At 34.4% G+C, this 19690-nt stretch overlaps 2 protein-coding genes across 2 annotated transcripts; one reads left to right on the forward strand and one right to left on the reverse strand.

Moving 5' to 3' along the window:
- The first annotated feature begins 5893 nt into the window (after window positions 1–5893).
- FAM82B_1 (Regulator of microtubule dynamics protein 1) lies at window positions 5894–10211 on the forward strand. The gene is made up of 8 exons (XM_051216010.1): window positions 5894–6192; window positions 6268–6383; window positions 6444–6533; window positions 6582–6637; window positions 6680–6767; window positions 6815–6845; window positions 6956–7089; window positions 8414–10211. The coding sequence occupies exons 1-8, from the start codon at window positions 6051–6053 to the stop codon at window positions 8453–8455; spliced, it is 699 nt and encodes a 232-aa protein (XP_051066558.1). The 5' UTR covers window positions 5894–6050; the 3' UTR covers window positions 8456–10211.
- A 1798-nt stretch (window positions 10212–12009) lies between these two features.
- Window positions 12010–15467, reverse strand: N6AMT1 (HemK methyltransferase member 2; the record flags this gene model as incomplete). Its single annotated transcript, XM_012936444.3, has 4 exons — window positions 15149–15467; window positions 13201–13478; window positions 12940–13164; window positions 12010–12210 (listed from the first exon to the last, which is right to left on the reverse strand). Exons 2-4 carry the CDS (start codon window positions 13432–13434, stop codon window positions 12010–12012), a joined length of 660 nt encoding a protein of 219 aa, XP_012791898.1. The 5' UTR covers window positions 13435–13478; window positions 15149–15467.
- Window positions 15468–19690: the final 4223 nt, after the last annotated feature.

Consider the following 19690-nt stretch of genomic DNA (forward strand, 5'->3'; position numbering starts at 1 on the left):
AACCATTTATTTATTTATATTCCATCATTTTACTCTTTTGTTATATTTCCTTGAAAAAATTTGAACAAGATTGTCGAGCGAAACGGTGGATTCCCTTCAAGTTCAATCGCTGAGAGTTTAAAAAACTATTTTTTCTCTATAATGTTTTACATTACACACCGGCACCTAACTACCGTGAAACCATTCGTTCAAATTTAAACAAAAGTTCTTGTAAACTAAACATTTAGTTTTACATACTTATTTTTCACTATTTATCGAACACTTAATTACACACACAACACTATGCAATGGTTAATGAAATTATGATTCTCAGAAATCAATTATCAATACCAATCGACTTTTAATTCAATAACTTCTTTGTGAAATATCAATTGAAGCTACACTCCAGGTAGAAAGAAAAAAACATAAGAGATTTAGAGTTGAGATTAAATTTTTATTTAAGGTTTACAACTAGACGAGATAAATGACAAAATCAGACATTTTAGTAACAAAAAAAGATATAAGACCATTGTATTTAGTTTAGTAGTTTCAGAAGTCAAAGTATTGAAAACGTTTCGCTCTCATGAACGTTTTTTATATCCTCCTTTTCAGATAAAATTATATCCTTAATACAGTTTTTAAACTTTACAGTTTACTGCCACTTTTTCTATTATCAAAACGTTCCTTGGTTGTAAGTTTTTTTCTTTGATTGATGACGAGTCGATATAAAGATATTATTTGTCGGCGCCCGGATTATCGAAATTTCGGTGGATAGCGACATGTTTTATAGTGAATTAAAACAGTGGGACTGTAAAAGTCGCAATAAATTAACGGTTTCAGCTTTTGAAATGTGTAGTTAATCATAATGCATTTCCGTTGCTCCTATTGTGTATCTTAAAACATAAGTATTTGGTCTATTTATGTCTATATGTTTATTTCCTAGCCTTTTTCGTATAGGGTTTAATAATACCATAGTGAACAAGAACACCAGTTGGTATAACCATATGTATTTGAACACAAATTACAGAACCCCTTAGCAAAATCTGAGATCGCTACAGCGAACTTTTCATTTGGGAAATGTCAGTCAACTATCTCAGACTTCATTGTTCCTTTTTTTCCAAACCAATCACTCTCTATTCTCGTCCTCTTTTTTCCGATCTTTTTAACCTTCTGCCGTCAGACGTTTCACTCTCAACTGGTGATATACACTACAGTAGCACATGCCAGAGTGAACTTCAACTCTGAGATGCAGGTACATCCAGCTGACGAGTCCTAAATGGGACGAAACGCGAGTCCTGGATTCTACTGCTATCCACTATCCATCTTTGCTTAGAACATGATTATAGTTATCTAATACTTGAGAAGTATCTCATTATAATCAATAAGTTGATTTATTCAAATGAACAATAGTCAATCAATAAAAAAGTAGATTTACAGTACTACATTCTAAATGATAATTATTAAATTAAGTTATGTCATTTATGTTGGCTTGAATACACAAATAGCTAGTTAATCACTTTAGAATGTTTTTTACTTAACTTTAATGAATCAATTTGAAAAAAAACATCACATTCAATGGTATACTTTAGTTGTCACCATATTTGCTACTCACAATATGATTTTTGAATCATTGTTGTATGTAATAATAAATATATTGAATTTTTTTCTGCAAGCCAATTACACAAGAGAATAGTTTAGTAATTACATGATATTCTAAACTTCAATAAAATTTTATTTGGTACTTTACTTAGAAATTAACTTCAAACTATGTAGCGCATAAACATTACATACATATATACAGATAAAAATACAGAAAAAAGAGCACAAGATAACATATTAAATGTACGAAAGTCAAATGATACTTTACAGATCTTTTAAAATATGTATACTTCATTGGAATACATCTCTCTTGAAAACAAAATAATGAGTTAGTTTAGATTTTAATTAAGAGAAATCATGTTGTTATTATACAAGTTTCACCTTATTTGACAGAAGTATTTATTTGATTTTCTCGAATTTTTTCAATAGATACAAGGATATTGAATCAACTCAAATTGTCTCTCTATTGGTGGTCGATACAATGTGAACCATGAACTGAGTCTAAATAGAACGTTCAGTCAGAAAATTGCCCAATATTTTGGCGATTAAAAAGATTCATAAGTTAATAATGATTTAAGTAGGCATCTTGCTTCAATGCCAACAAATTACTGAAAAAATATAGCCTAGAAACTTATCAAAATGAATTTAATGTTAATAAGGGTTTACTAACGATTAAGTTTATGGATCCTCTTTAGCTTCCAATATCACTGAAAGCTAGTAGGAACGAACCTGAAGCACTAGCCGAAATATCAAAATATAGGAGTAAAAACGCAAATATCCGTGTAAATCAAGGTTCAGAAAGAAAAGGTTATTATAAAGTGCACCCCGGAATCCGGTGGTTAAGCTGTAGATCAATAAACCTGTAACCAAAATTGCTGGATACGATACAGTTGGAGTTAGTAAAAAGTTGCAGTATACGTCTAAGTGGAACAACATGATACAGATTTCTCTCACTGTTATTTATGAACGGTTAACTACGATTGTAAAATAATTCGATCTGTTGGTTTTGAGAACTGATAATATTTTGGATGTATACGTAACCTTCAGGACACAGCAATTGATTTTTTCATCTATAAGCAATTCTTTTACGGTAGCGAACCGACGGACTCATATCATAGCTGTTGGGTAGGTCAAACAATTATGTTATTTCAACTATTCGTGAATGATATAATTAGTAACACCACTGAATAAAATACTATATTTCTGTGTCAGTCATTAAAACTTTGTACTGTTAACCTTTTATATAACGGAATCGAGCACTCCATACATAACAGGAATGTGAATCAGATAGGATAGTTGCACATTCAATTGATGTTTAACACTTACAATAAAAAATAACTGTTACTGGTAAATGGTAAACAAAAGTGTAAGCAGGTACTTTCTACTAACATTTATCTTTACTGCGATTTGTTTGACATAATGAAACATTGGTAACACTGACTAAACCGTTTTTTATCGGTTATGTCAAATATTAATCAATGATCAATAATGTCTGTAGTTTAAATCCAGAGCTGGTCTTAGTTAGATCACGAGTGAAAACCTGGAAGCACTGGATGGTCATTTCGTCCTAGTAAGAAACTTCTCAGCTGTAGGCATTCACGACCCGGACCCAGAGGTCGAATCCCCTCCAGAAGAATCTTCTGCTGGGAATGAACAGCCATCATAGTATTTTAACGTTCGCACTAGTGGTATAGATAAGATCCGTTCGTGATCTATAACATAATAATTCGACAATCATCACAAATCTCCCCATACTGATTAAAAATATCTTTTTATGTCCTATGATTAATAGATGGAGTTAGACTTTATATGATGTAATTTAAGGTTGTTAATTTATTTGTAGAAAGCAGAATGGGTGAAAAGTAAAATTTCAACATTTTTAAAACGTACCATTCATTTAGTTCAAATATTCATGAACATAGGATTACGAATTAAGTGTAGCACGGAAAATATTTAAACTGTATGTGTCCTAAAATATTATTGTTCAGAAAGTGAACAATTTTTATTTAGCACCCAAATTAAATAATAAATCAGGACTGTGAATTAAGCCAAAAATGAATATTTAATAATGTCAAGGAATAAATACTGATAATCTTGATTTACTGAGAACTTATATCTTTTGAATTCGGATTCATCTGCTCAGAATCGAAATGTTCAAGTTTGAGAGGTACACATTTGCTCATTTTGCTTAATTTCGTGATAGATAGTGATCATTATTCATTATCAGCTGAAAGCATTCACATTCACTTTCGACTTTGTTTCGGTATGATAATTTCCTGACATCACTGAATAGTAAAAGATATCTATACATCTTCATTGTTATCTGTATGCATAACACACTTGCGCTTAGCAGATCTGCTGTAAAAGATATCGCGAAACCACTAGGTGTTTCTTTTCCAGAGATTACTGATAATAAATATTTAATCCACCCATTCGGTTCATTTAAAATGTTTTACTTGTGAACCGTAATATTTTACAGGTCATTAAGTCACCAGACAATCATAGAGTCAAGAGGGACATGCTTCATCTTGCCAATTATTATTTTGTTAAATATTAAGTAGTTTTAGTACGAACAACGATAGTAAATACTTTAGAGTTTAGGTTATAAATTTTCTTGTATTCAAATCAATCTCCTATTCTGAACTTTCATGAACAGAGTTTCAACGTTGGCTTAAGTATTGTTTCCAGTGCACATTCACAACAAAGTTAAACCATTCAATAATACAAGTCACCATACAAATTTTTACATTGCTATTTGAGAGGAATTTTAGTTATACGTTTTAGTAAACGCGTTTTATAGGATGGAAATGAAAGCGAGATGTCTTCTTCTATGAACGTGAAACCAACTGTTCAACATATAGAAAAGTGCTTTTTCCATTCACTTCACTCGAAATGACTTCAACGTATCCCGAACTTTATTTTAATTACAACTGTGACGTAATCGTATTTATATATCAAACAATATGAAATAACTCGTGAGCGCTCTTCAATAATAATCTCAAGTTTCATTCAAAGGATCTAAATCATGAGTTGTTCGATTTTCACATGTAAAACAGCCAGAATGTAGTCGATACATCGAATTTAGCTAGTGAATTGAAGTCTCCTGAGTTTTACATTTAATAATAGTGTTAAGAAATATTCTATTGACATTAGTGAAGTTGGTTTAATACAGAGCTAATCATGGTCGGTGAACTTCAAGATGTGAGATTGAAATTATACGTCTCATCTTGAAATAAAAAGAGCGGTTATTGCGTGAAACAGTGAGAAGACGATCATCATTATGTGATAGTAAGTAGAATTCTGGAGTACATTTCTTATCCCATTACTCATCACATGTCTGTAACTTACTTTTGTGTAACTATAAATATTGATTAACGCTTGGTTGAATGGGTGTTGGCTTACCAGCCATCTCCACTCTGCGTCGTTTCTCTTCTCTCTATTCCATTCGTTTTATATACAAAATATATGTATTCACAAGGCCATTCTCGTTATTCGACTTATTCAATTCCGTTATTGACTAACGCGGTTTAAGTCGATGATTATATACGAGGATAGGCGATAACAAACATTCATACGATCTAATTGGAGTCAGATCCACGAGCCGCTAAAACACAAATGACCGGCATAAAATAGTCAAGTAATAACATTTACTTCATTTGTTGATTATCAGAAAATGCATCTTACATGTAGCACAGTTTAAAAGCATATTGACCGACTGACTCAATTAAACAACGCAGCGATGTTGACCTCTGGACAATTGTTTAAACTATACCTTTGAAAAATTAATCTGAAACAACCAGGTCACGATGTTTAAATGTATTTTCTCAAATCTTTGCAATGTGACGTTAATTATTAGTAAGTTCATTGTTAAAACATAATTATATATGCAATGTCAAACTATATAAACATATTTAATATCTTTAAAGCAATTAGTCCCTTTTATAAATTTCGATAGAACAATGAGAAGACGGAGTTGATCTGAAAAATGTGATGTATTTGCTTGATGTATTTAATTGAACTTTTATTTGTTTGACCTTTAGTATTTTCATATAAAAATGTCCTGACAAGTATATGTGTGACCAGATTGTTCGAAATGTATAGCGCAAATACATCACATTTTTCAGAGCAACTCCATTTTCTCATTGTTCTATCAATATTTAATATCATTCGGCTTGAATATAGGTGAAAGTAATTAAAACAAAAATCCATTTAAATTGTGATTTGTCGAAATCCTTATATACGTATCAGTATGATAATATATTGAAATAACAAACATCAATTAATCAAATCACTACTATATTTAAATAATTGTGTGATTTGGAATTCTCTTTAGAGTTGTGACTGGTTGATTAGCTTTGAAACTATTAGTTAATTACAATTGGTCAGTAGAAAGATAATTTAAAATTACTTGGATTCGTATTTTTCTGCATAGTTTTAGAATATCTCATTTAGAAAATACACATAAAACGCCAATGGAAGATATTATTAAAGAAGCTGATAAGTTAGTTGCACAAGGTCAATTTCACAAAGTTTATCATTATCTCAAAGCTTCATTGAAAAATTACGATGATGTTGAATTATTATGGAGATTTGCTCAAGCATGTTATCTTTGTGGTAATGTTCTTGCTTTATGTCATCATGATGAGAAATTTTGTTAATAATACTAATTATTATTATTCTTGCTATTAGTTTATTATGTCACAAATAAACCAAGTAAAGCATTCTGTGAAACTTATTTCTCAGAGGGGATGAATGCAGCTAAAAAGGCTATGGAGAAAAACCCTAATCATGCTAATTCCTTAACGGTATTTTGAAATTTCATTACATTTATATAAGTTATTTATTTATTCACCAAATCTATTCAGTGGTATGGTATCTTATGGGATGAACACAGTAATTTGAAAGGTTTCTCAGAAAGATTCAAGAATGTCTCACAGTTATATGACATATGGATTGTAAGTTGACATGTTACTTATTCATTTGAAAATCGATGGAAATTAAAGAAATCACAAAAACTTGATCCGAATAACTTTTTAACTGAGGGTAGTTTAGGCATATGGTAAGTAGTTGCACTTGAAATATTTTCTTACATCCATACAAGGTATTTTATTATGACAGATGTATACAGTACAAAACCAGAACTTTTTAAAGGTACAAAGTATACTGGGAAGGAATTCTCTTATGAACTGGTATGTAATGAGTAAATTCCCAATAAAAACCCATTATTTGTATGTAGGCATTAAAACATATGCTGAAATGTGAAGAATGTAAGTAGAGTATAGATATGCGCACATAAAAAATGTTTATAATCTTTTCGATAAATGAATAACACAAATTCTCATTGATTTAATTCTTTTTTTTTAATTAAAACATGGAGTGGCTCCTATGAGATCTGTAATAACACTGGCACATTTGGCTAAATGTTATGCACGACTAGGAGAAAAAGACAAAGCGAAAGATTATGCTCTTAAAGTACTTAATTATCCTGCACATCATGTCGAAGCCGATGAGGTAAGTATATGAATGTCATGTATATATATATATATATATATATATATATATATATATATATATATATATATATATATATATATATGAATATGTACTGGTGACCTAGTTATATTTATGACGCAACTAAAGTAAGTGTATTGGCATTGGATTGGATGGTGATTATTATCCGATAGTTGAAGGTAAGCACCAAGGGGCTCTTGAACCAGGTCATCTGTTAGTTGAAACCCTCTAGCAATGTAGATTTGGACTCATCAGGGAACTGACGGTGCCCATGAAATTTGAACGAGTATCATTCAATATCACAGTCACTAACGCCACCTATTAGATGCAAATACGCTTCGTTAACGGGTGACAACTAGCATAAAATCTAGGTGGACGACTCACTAACAGTTTCAGCCAACCCTTTATCATAGAGGTTGATAAGCATATCTGCTAAACGGCTAGATGAACTCATATAACACATTCGGTTGGCTGCACGTACGAGATACTGTGATGTACAATAAATTGATGAAGTAACATTTACTTACCCAATCTTAGGTGTTACTGATGCCGGGTTTATTAATAGTACGAATTCAACTGTGCACAGTTTTAGTCATCACAGTGTAATTAGGAGTCATTTTAATTGTCCTTATGAGCAACAATCACTCTAGATTTGTATCTGTTAGTCGAGATCTAGACTTGGATATGTTCAAGTTCACACATGGAAATAGTTGCTCATACATGTAAACCGACTCCGAGAAGCGAAGATTTCACACATAGACTTATAGAATGTTTCCTTTGCGATAAGCGAATAGAATTCAATTAATATAGCACTTTCTCAACCAAACCGTTGTCACCTTACAAGTTTATTATTTCCATCTGAAAGGTATGATCATATATACTTGTGTCAAAACAAAATGAAACTGGCGGAAAATTAAATTATTACACAAAAGCTTTGGAAAGTCACAACAATTCACTTTTAATTATATGACTTCAGTAATCGTTTTACTAAACACATTTCTGAAAAACTGTTTGTATGCCTAATGTCGGGAAATAGCCACATTTAGGTCCTTCAATCTACTTGGGTAGTGAGTTAAGTTAGATCTCACACTCAATTTCCTAAGATTCAAATATGGAGAGTCATTTCTTTGGCATAATTTCTGACTGCATTTACACACATTTAGTAGATGAACTTACGGGGATCATTTGTCCTCTGTATTGCAGTTTGTTCATCGTTGATATGTAATAGGGCAATCAGTGTATTGTTTATATTATCTCGGATAACGTCTACCACATTATTTTCTACTACATGTTTGTAAACATATATGTCTTTAATCATTTATAGGCTAGGAAAGAAGTTGAGGAATTATTTCAAACACTTAAATGATTACATTGATAATTATAGTAACTACTGTACTATAATGAGGAAGGAATTATATTCCATCACATTAAAATTAATGAAGCGATTACTAGTACTAACGTATCATAGTGTTTCATGTATATGAACATTCTACAAATATATGTGAAGTGTGTGTATGATGAACTTTGTTATTTAAGTTCTGTATGTTCAATTGAATTGTTAACTGTCTATCGGAGTGGCAGTAAACAGCCGTATCTGATCATTTTCTCTATCATAAGAACATTTTTCTAACCACAAAAGAAACGTGTTGCAACTACAGTCCTAATCTATCACCATGATTATTAAGATCAGAAAAGTTACAGTTTGAATATGTTATTCACAAATTTAAGCGATTGAACTCATTGTATATATTATTTGTTTTACTGGTTCCTGATGGAATTCCAATGTGTACACGGATTAGTCTGTGAATAATCACGATTACTACAATCCAGTTGTTAGTGCTTATCAAAAGACTATGGAATAATATATGAAATGTGAACAAATAAAACTTTTGATATTATATATATATAAGCAAACGAACATTTAGGAAACAGAAGTACTCGTAGTAGTCTCAATTTAAGCAGACAGCTGGTTGTTTGTTTCAGAAGTGTTCTACCGAGTTATGTCATTTACATAAAATTCAGGATATTTTACGGATCTGAAGTATTTCAAAGATTGTGATGGGTCATATCACCAACAGGAAAGGAGTAACTTTCAAGACTATTCTTTTGTTTTGATTCATACAGTTCAATGTAGTGAATTTACTACCTAGTCATGGTAGAATATGATAATTCGTTCGGAAAGCCTTGTTTCTAAGCACCAAAACTGGCATAAGTAATCAAATACTACAATCCGCATATCGGTTGGTAATCCGATTGATATATTGGAATTAAATGTATGAGGTGAAAATCCAAGAGCCAATACCTTTCAAATGTCTACACGTGCCTGAGGCTTCGTATAATACTTCTCAATCAGTAAGCTCTTTGATTTGGTATGTTGATATTCTTTCGTTATTCGACGACATACATGTATTGCCTAGTACCGATCCTCTCAGTTATTCTGAAGTCTTTCAGAGTTAGAAGCACTCTCTGAATCCACGGAAATCTTTTTAAACAACATAAGATCCTAATGAAACATAATTGATGACATAGTTAGTTCTTCTGCTTCTGTAATTTTACTACTCGAAGATCTCTTCTCTTATTAGACAAATCCTATTCCAAGCGAGAAACTTTACCAGTACGAGAGAAAAGTCAACTAAGTATTGCGACGGAAATAGAAAGATAAATGTGAGTACATTACCGCGTTTATCCATAGTACACTGTAGGCCAGGATGATAAAAGCCTTGCATAAACGATTAGCCAGTAAGCTTTATTACTATAAGCTTGCTATCAGTGACGCTAAGATTGACCAAGAGTTTGCTTATTTTGTTCCGCTAGTATATGGAAAGTATTTTTAGGCTTCATAATCGTTGATAGTTATTATATCAGAACAGTCTGAAAGTGTTTATGAGACAGAGCAACATACCTAAAATCCCACTGCAAATAACACATTTCAGTACTTTCTTTGATACTACTAAGACCAAAACCAGTAGCATGTTTGTGATGTGAAAAGCTTTGTAACTCCTCTAATCGTGTGTGTTCCTTGTCTCATAAAAAATTAAAACAGGACATTCTGTATATCTAGTGTCTGATTTCTAGCTACCAGCTGCAAGTTTTCTTCTAAGCTAAATACCTTAAGCTACACACTTCTTAATTTGTAAAAAGAATAATTCTTTTCTATCTCGAGGAGAGACATCAATTCAACATATAGAGGACACTGTCCCGTGTCCACCTAATGGGAAATTAGGTGTCCACAAATCTTTATCAGATTTTTTTACCAACTTTACCTTCAATCACAGTTTCGTTTCTTTAAAGGATCGAAACATTAGCTACACTATATACATGCAGACATGACATAAGATATAAGGGTACGTCAATTAGGGAGGTAACCTTTCACTAATAAAAAACGTCAACATAGATGCATCCTAATAACACTTTTTGAATTAATGAAGCCGAGTTTATCGCTCATAACTGAGGTTATCACAAAGCCAGTCATTTCTGTCCCGTCTGTTTCGTTGGGATATAAATAACGCTGTGGTCATTTGTGTTCTGGAGGGGTAAAATGTCTCATTGGATTAGTAATACAGGGTATCAGTAACAAGATTTAAGTGAGAATGTAATGGAAGAAGCAATACTTTAGCATTAGTGTTTGATTTAGTGTTTTCACATCACCAATTACACTTAGCATATACACAAACTATAAGTTATGTTTCACTTGACTATAATCGTTACACTTACATACAAATGTCTTAGCAAAATGTAGTTCTTGAAAAGTATTGACGACATTGTGTTAAATTCATGAGTGTTCCATAAAGTCTGATTGCTTTAAAACAAGATTTATCTAATCATATAGTTATCTAAAAAACGTGGGGGCATATTTTTAGAATAAAATATAGACATAGACTTAGTGTGATCTAATCAATTGAGAGATATTCATGAAGAAACGATACTATGGGCGGGGACATAATCGTCAGTGAGTATCTGAAAATTCGACTGTCAGAAAATTTCACCCAATATTAGCTCTAATATGTACCATTATTCATGCATCCAGTAACGCACAGAGTCCTCTCATTTACGAAACAACTCAAGTACTTATATCTCTCATTAACATGACGATGTATCAAGGGTAAACACAGAATACATTTTACACATGTTCTACACAACATAAAACGCATCAATATTAGTGATAGGTAACCGAAATGTACTAGTCTAACACAATCCAAAGTAGCACTGACTTATACAAGTTGTGTTCATTTCGGTCGTTTCTAAATCTAAAAAGTAACAACATTCCAGAGAGGATCAAAACAAACACTAACCCAATTATTATATCCTCTCAGTAAAATTAAAAGATAATTGAGGACTAAAAGCATAATTATAATACAAGGCCATTACAACTGACATCGTTAGTTAATGGTAGACAGTCAAATGAGAGCAGAAGGATCAAATATGGAACACGGGAAAGGCACTATACCATATGATAAAGCGACTCTTTACAGAATCTATAGCTATTATGAAGATCATATAAGTGAGGGGCTAGTATATGGTTCGATTTCATCGCAGTAAGGTATATCATACGATTTCAACGCTATTAATGTAGGGTTCCCAGACACATGTATAATTAGATGACAAAGGCCCCACCTCTGATTGGTAGTACGGTGATGATTATTTCATAGTTTCACAATAATATGTGACCTAGTGATTGTATGTCAAAAGTAAGGATGTGTAAGTTTTTTCTAAAGCTAATAAGGGAGTCCTGTGGATCGTCAAAAACAACTTTGAAATGACCACTGGTACAGTATGTTGTTCCAAGATGCAGTTATTTAAACTTATATTTGTGAGACGATTCACACTGAAAGATAAGTTTGTCTGCATAACTATACTTCCGTGAATAAGTCACAGTTCATAATGGAATGCAAGTTATTATATTTCGTTTATTTATAAATATCAACAGCTATAGCGAAATACAGTTAAAAATTCATTATGAACTCGTCTATGAAGAATTTCTTTTGCACGGACTCTTCCATTAGACAACTTTTTCATCATAAGATGTACTTCTTCAGGACAGTTGTCTTTCGATAACAGTAAGTAAATGCAGCCGTGCGGTGAGAGCAAATTGTAAGCTTGACTTAAAAATGGGTCAATCACCTGAAATTCAGTTAAGAAAACGCAATGTACAAATAAGGGGGTTGAAGGAAGGACGAACAATATAAACCATTTTATTTGACACACCACAAGCAAATTATGGTATAAAGGAATATGGGGAAATCTTCAGCAAGCGTTTAATACATCTAGTACATTTATTTGTGAGAGTTCCAAAAGATCATATTAATCTCAGATTAATAGAACAAGTTTTAGGAGCAAGTGACTTAAGCTAGCAAATTAGTGCTTACAGATAGGAAATTCGAAATGCAGGGAAAGACGACACTTGGTAATTTCATATATAATCTCCAAAATGAACCTTCTACTTTATTCATTGCTATCCTCAAGATACTGTCTAACAGGCAATCTAATATATTTTCATGTTGAATAACGGTTTCGGTATACAACACAATTACATAACAGAGTACAGAACTATCAACAAAAGGAATAATGAGAAAGTACTAACACAGAGAGTGGACTTTTTTAAATACAGCTACAGATGTTCAAAATGGACTTCAGTGCACAACATCCAAATAAGATACTAAACTTGGATTAAGTTCTGTAATATCCATTGATTTCTGTGATGTTGACTCAAGACCGGTGAAATTAAATCAATTGTTACACACACTGAGTTTACCGAAAAAACACCAAAAATATGCTTATGCCTGCAGGAAGATTTGGAACGACAAGTTTATAACTTTTAACTGAACCAAAAAACCAGCAAAGTAGTCTTACTTCTCTTCCCAGTCGCCCACCAGACCATGAGGCAACTATAGTCGAACTAGCAGCTTTGTGTTCGTCTGACGTTGTCGGTACATAGGGAGGATTAAACATGACTAAATCCACACTTTTATATAGTCTAGACAAGAGGGGAGTTGCTAAAGAACAATTAATTACATCATATGTCACCGATGTACTAGGAACATTTACGTTCAGCACACGTAGAGAAGCGTAACATGCCTACAATGGTAAGATAGTGATTGAATAGCCGCATACAGTGAGGGATATGTCGGTGCATATGTGGAAGAGTGGTTTTGAAATGGATGAGCAAAAGAATGCACTGATAACTCCACTACCGCTTCCAACTTCAAGAGTTAAAGTGGGCCTCAATTCGGACAAAAATCCAGAATCCAACTCCAAAGCATCCAAAAATAAGTAGGAATCCTCAGATGGTGGGTAGACTTCTGAAAACTCCGATTCGTTCATACAGGATGTTATTGGAGTGGTCATGAGATAGATAAGTAGAGATACGAGGGACACCTCAGAGTATAGACCTAAAATGTTGAAAGCATTGTGGGATGAATGATGATAAACTCAGACCCGATACAAAACATCTCAACAGTTTTATGAAATACGTCATTTTGTGAGTTACACGAAGCAAAATTGGTGATGACTATGGTTAGGGGCTCGATCTTCAACGATTATGTCGTGTAAAACCTGTTTCATTGAATCTCAAAATACACGTATTACTTCTAGTCTTTGCATCAGTTGATCAGAACCCACACAACCTACTCTGATAACTACAACTCTGGATGAGCACTTCTAGCATCCCAGTACATCATTTATTCGCTTTCAATGGCACAGTGGTAACCAGCTTTGGGAGAAAATCGATCAGTATTACAGAACAAGTGATTGATCGATCAATGTGGGAGCTGATTGGACTTTGGTGGAATGCTGTACAACTGTGGTTAGTTGTAGTTACAAAAGACATTTTCCCCTCCAGATGACTTTTAGGTAGGTTTTGAGTCGAACTCAGCATCTTCAACTACTCTACAACCAATATTAACCAGGATGACATACTACGGAGTGATTCGGGAAGGTCAGGTAGGTAGATTGATGATTATATGTAGGATACAAACTTCAGAAAACACAAGGACAAAGAACGTCAGAACACAAGCACATATGAAGAGTCTGAGGTTAGTAAAAGTCCAGTTCAATATCCTGACGTCAATATTTCCGCCAAAAATTTCTCATCTATCTTCAAGTAAATATTCACTTCGTAGACTATTAGCATTCATTTCTTCTAAGAACAAATTTGTCACCACACAACTGATCCAATTCAAAGCCCGTCACACTACAGACCGTACACAAAAGTTTGATTCTATCGGCGCCTATTAACATTCCTGAAGTGCGTAAGTTATCACAAAGATAAACACTGATGATGTTGAAAGTTAGTGATTCATCGAATCGACAAATCAGGTTAGAGGACGCGTAAGGGAGTCTGTTGATATTAGACGTAAGATTAGATGCAACATGGGTTCTTGGTTATTAGAGATCACGCCTCACACATCTGAAGGGCTAAATGTGTTGGAGTCTGCATTGACAGACAAGAAGTTACATGATTACGTCCTAAGTTGTACTCTCTGTGTACTACGACCAATACAACAAAACTACCAGGGGTCAACGGAACAAATTCCTGCAGAACGGAAAGACCAACCGGCTTGCATTTTACCGTTATTACCTATTAAGTATACACTATATAGGACGAAAAGCAAAATTAGTATTAGCAATTACTGCTTTTACCCTACGATCCTGAGTATTGACGACCAGATGTTCTGTGTCTACGACTTAGTGACCATTTACTTTGAGAGAAGTGCCATAGGGAAGCAGACTGACTTTGCATACCAGACTCACTTGTTGGATGCAAGATATGAAGTACATCTGTGGCAATGTCACTTGATGTCAAGCGAAAACGTAAGTATACAACAGTTACTACAGTTCTATTCCTATGCATTTATATTCCCGATTAACAGATTCCTAAACAAACTAGCAGTGACTTTTTTTGCTTTCACTTCATAGTCAGGCAGTCAAGTATTGAGCTGTTGGTTCACAACTTGATGCGAACAAGTTATCACAACTGATATTATTTTCAGTCAGTCTATCCTATATTTTGAAACTAAAGACGCTTTTGGAATGCGTATTTAAAATTCGAAAAGTCACTAACTTCAGTTCAGAAGTCACTAGCTGAGCAAAAATAGACTGATTTGAACAACGATTTTGGATCCGCACGACCTTGGAATTCAAGTCAGTACGCGGCCGTTGTACTTGATATCAAACTCCAAACGCTTACTATAGGTAATAGAGAAGTGTCAGTTTGTCGGACTCTCGCAAAAGTCTCTGAGAGGCTTGGAACGTTTAAATAATGAATAACACTCGAGACGGTTGTTAAATATGTCTGGAGTAATTTTTGCAACGGGAATATCAAGTTTCCTTTCAAAAGTATCATGGCCATCTATGTCGTTTTTTCAATCCGTAGTTTTCAGACTGCGACCGAGAAGATTTGCATGTATTTTACATGTACTCTATAGTGTTCTGATAAGCCTAGTACATGTTGGAAGTGGGATACGTGCATTTCAGACATGCTAATATTAAAATCCCGATCTTAGTACTAGAATGAGGTCAATAATGACAGAAGATAGTCAAAAACAGCTATGATCAATCGCCCTAGGCTGTAACACTGATCTCAGTTGATCCAGACCTTACTCTAATGATCATGTTCGACCAAACTCATGGTTATGGTATGATTCACTGCATGACTTATCCGTTGACTGTCCTCTTAGAAGGGTTACAGACACTATCGCGAATAGATATTTGATCCCGTCCTGTTGGAATACTCTTATTGATTTTTAATTGCCGAACACTTATTTATTAACTGGTGCCTTTGCTATACAGGACGATATTTTGTGCCAGAGAAACCCTTGACAATATGGCACAGGCAATACTGTTTGATAAATTCTACGCCCTTAATAATTTTTTCTTAACTTTGAACCGCCTTAATCGAGCCCAGAGTGTGTGTTGATATAATTTAATAAGAGTTACTCAAGAACGTTTCGTACGCTATACGTAACTTTGTTTTGATGGTCTAGTTTGATATTAGTACGTCTATAGTGATGGACCAAATCCCAAAATTGTAGATTTATCGTGATGCTACCATATAATCTACAAGATCTTGTGTGGAAGTCACACCACTGTTTGTACTGACTCATCGTGTTGTGACAATCAGTAATATGGTGTCTAGCACTTCTGAAGAACACATCTGGGCTAGGGAATGATATATTTAACATGAAAAGGTAGAAGTTACATGGAGTTACTACGCCTCCATTACCAAGCAATGCCATTCATAGTTTGTGCTCTCACGTTCGCCGTGACTTGTCGATTCCCAGTCACGTGAACAAAATATGAGAGGCGTGTTAAAATTTCTAGATGAAAACGGAATGAAGTTAAGCAAAACCAAGCGTGTTTGCCGGGTTTATACCTTATAATTTTATCGAACGCAAAATAAATTTAAAAAGGGATTACATCAATCAAAAAATAGGCAGAAAATATTAGACCATATCCCACACCCAGTTTTTTGACACGAGTTTTCAGGCTTAATTGGGCTATAGGTCCGAATAACTTTAACACTATGGCTTTTTGTTAACCACTCATTGATAGTGTTTTCCAAGTAAAAACCCCTTAAACTTTGTTTAAGTGTCTGGATCCTCATATAATTGGCCAACGTGGTCGAATAAGGAAGCTGATAGTGAAACGAAAGAATAATCTTAAGAAGAAGTAAACATAAGAGGACAACCTCAATATCGTTTATTAGTTGCTATGTATGCTGAAGACTTATGTTTCGGATTAATCCTGCTAACGTTTTATCAAATACAGAGACTTAAAATAAATGTACATTTACAGGATACAGAGTTATTATTAGAATTTGAAAATGTCATCCATTTTCACACGATAATAATTGTTTTCATGTGTTAGTGATCGTAAAAGAATGTCTGTAAACTGATTTCACTAACGAATAACACTATTACATCCAATAGTTAGTTTCTCTACCCTCTCTGTAACAATCACGACATATGTATACAACAGCCAAAGTAATCACAATTGATTGATCACTGGGTGGTGATCAATGTCATGCTTGTCTAGTCCTTATTAGAGCAGATCGAATGCTATCGATCATGTTGCAATGTGGCCGCCAGTCTAGGTGACTCGACACTGCGGGCACTATGTATTGAGATTTAGATGGTAGTTGGAGGTAGTCAACAGCCAAAGTATTTGATATAAATGAGTCCGTTTAAAGTGGACATGTGAGCCTCAGGAAATGTAGGTTTGGTCCAAACAAAAAAAGCAGTAGTTCCAAAAATTTAGTTTTCATGAAAATCACATAAGGTGACTACAAAGCCGTCTTTTCTTCCTCGAAACAACTGAACTGCTACAGTCTGTGCCTCTACTGAGTTAGCCTACAAAATAAAACGAATAGATTCGAGTAGGTTACAATCACTTTACACGACCGTCCACTCACTGCCATGTCGTCACTCAGAAGCATTAATATCGAGCAAGTTCTTTCTTGCTTATTACACTTTTCATGTTCTAGCACACAGAAAATGGTTCGGCGTCTATGCTATGGCCCCAAGCATTCGTATTCATATTTACCACGGCCATTGACAGCACGACAGCTTCAGTGCAAAGACAACCGCCATTCTGTTTTATTACAGCTCTGTGGCTATGTTCCAGCGATGCCGTGATCTAGTTGTCCGTGTTCGCTCTGTAGATCACCAATGTAGATGATCTATGTCGAATGATCGGAAGCCTACTCAAGTTAAGCGGGAATGGCGTAACGAACCAGCTAACGTTGAAGTCACACCTCGTGGTCAGCAGCTTACGTAGACCACCCTATTGACGTATCAAGGTACCATAGATGATTTAAAGACTGCACAACACAGAGGACGTTATTACAGAAATACATATTACTTGAAGTAGATACAAACGCAAGTAAGACAACTGCCACATGGGCCAGTCCATGGCATACGATTAACTGATGCGCATTGGTTGTCCCTTATCTTGACGAGGATCGATGATTTGCTCGATATTCAATGACCCGACTCCCGGGTGACTTGGCTAGGGCTCAGTGGAATTTCACTGGCCCTACGATACTCCGCCACCAGATTCAACGGCCGTTTGAATCGATACCAAACATGTTGGGAGTTGTTGAGCGCCGGAGAGTGCCAAACGATTAATATGAATCCCCCGGGTATTGCCGAGCTGTGAGACAGACGGAAAGCAGGCGGCAGAAACTGATCGAGAAAACAGTGAGTATTAATATGTTAGTAGGACGTTCAGTGAACGTAAAGCGATTAACCATAGAAATAATAAAAAGAACGTCGCGCTGAAATATATGACTTTGACAAGTAATTGAGTTCCTCCGATGAGAAACGTTAAGTTTGCCGCAAGAGTAATGGTGATAAGTGTATTATCAATCGGTGTCGATGTATATACTGCCATTGATTTAAAGTTGAATGTCAGACAGTGTCGTTGACAGCCTCTAGTTATATCTATATTTAACAGACTAACCGTAAGTACAGAAGTATAAACGTTCTTACGTATACTGACAGTTGCACTAAACGTTCGTCTAGGTATTATTGGCGTGACAGTTGGACATGTGAATAAAAACATATGCGAAAACTATGGTTGGGCTCGTGGAGAATTTTTGAGAACGTTTAGATATTTTCGAAACCCGTATTGCATGCAAATAAACCGAAAATGGAATTAAAATGACTGTCGTGTAATAAAGAACTCGAGCCATGATTTACCGTGTGGAATAATAGCAAATACAAGGAGTATAGTAAACATTAATTAGAATGGTAACCACCAATGTAACAAAAGTTTAGAGGGTTCAGGTGACGTGGCCATTTTGTAAAAAGCTGATACAAAGAGCTTATTATCTAGCGTTAAGAGACATATTACGTACGACAAAGTGTCTACTTAGGACATGAACCAAGAGTGCTCATGTACATGCAATATGTTCTACCACAGTATGTCAACTAACGAGTCATAAATTTACATGATTTCGACTAAAACTTGACGGCAGTGACAGAATATATGCCTGCTTTACGTGAAAGCAACTACGGAACGTTATCACCCATCATATATATAGTACGAAATAATCTAATGAAATTATGAAACTCGCTTGGGTTACTCTTGCTTCTAAGTAATGAAGATATGAAGTAGACAGTAGCTTGAATCTGGATTATGTACGAGGTACTGTTGGTTAAATTTTTCGATTAACTGAATTTGTGTAAGTCCGACATTAATTTAAGCCAAATGCGTTGCATTGCCTGACGAACAGTCTAAACGAGATCTAAGACTGCAGAGGATTTATAATTCAAACTATGATGATAAGGAGTATTTGAATCATAGTACAAATTTAGAATCCCAGAAATAACGTAATTGCATCAAGAAGTACTCGACAAGCACGAACGAATGTACTGTATTTGGAATTCGAAATCAAGCATTCAACTGGTACAAAGGAATCATTAATTCATTCAAACACCACATCTGCCACTGCCTTAATTCGAGTCTAGGTGTCTGTAATAAATTGTACGTCTTCTTCCCAAATGCATTATGGATCTGTCGGACAGTGTATTGGATAAGGATTCTGTAGAATGTACTCACTAGTATTAGAGTTAACAACCGAAATTGGAACAGACTCACCTGG

The sequence above is a fragment of the Schistosoma haematobium genome, chromosome 4 (assembly GCF_000699445.3).
Source record: "Schistosoma haematobium chromosome 4, whole genome shotgun sequence".
Lineage (NCBI taxonomy): Eukaryota > Metazoa > Platyhelminthes > Trematoda > Strigeidida > Schistosomatidae > Schistosoma > Schistosoma haematobium.

Bases quoted from the DNA above. Each gene is read 5' to 3' on its own strand.
- FAM82B_1 (XM_051216010.1), top strand. From the start codon at position 6,051: ATGGAAGATATTATTAAAGAAGCTGATAAGTTAGTTGCACAAGGTCAA. The intron at 6,193-6,267 runs GTAATGTTCTTG...TCTTGCTATTAG, and splicing joins TCAAGCATGTTATCTTTGTG to TTTATTATGTCACAAATAAA. The intron at 6,384-6,443 runs GTATTTTGAAAT...AAATCTATTCAG, and splicing joins ATCATGCTAATTCCTTAACG to TGGTATGGTATCTTATGGGA.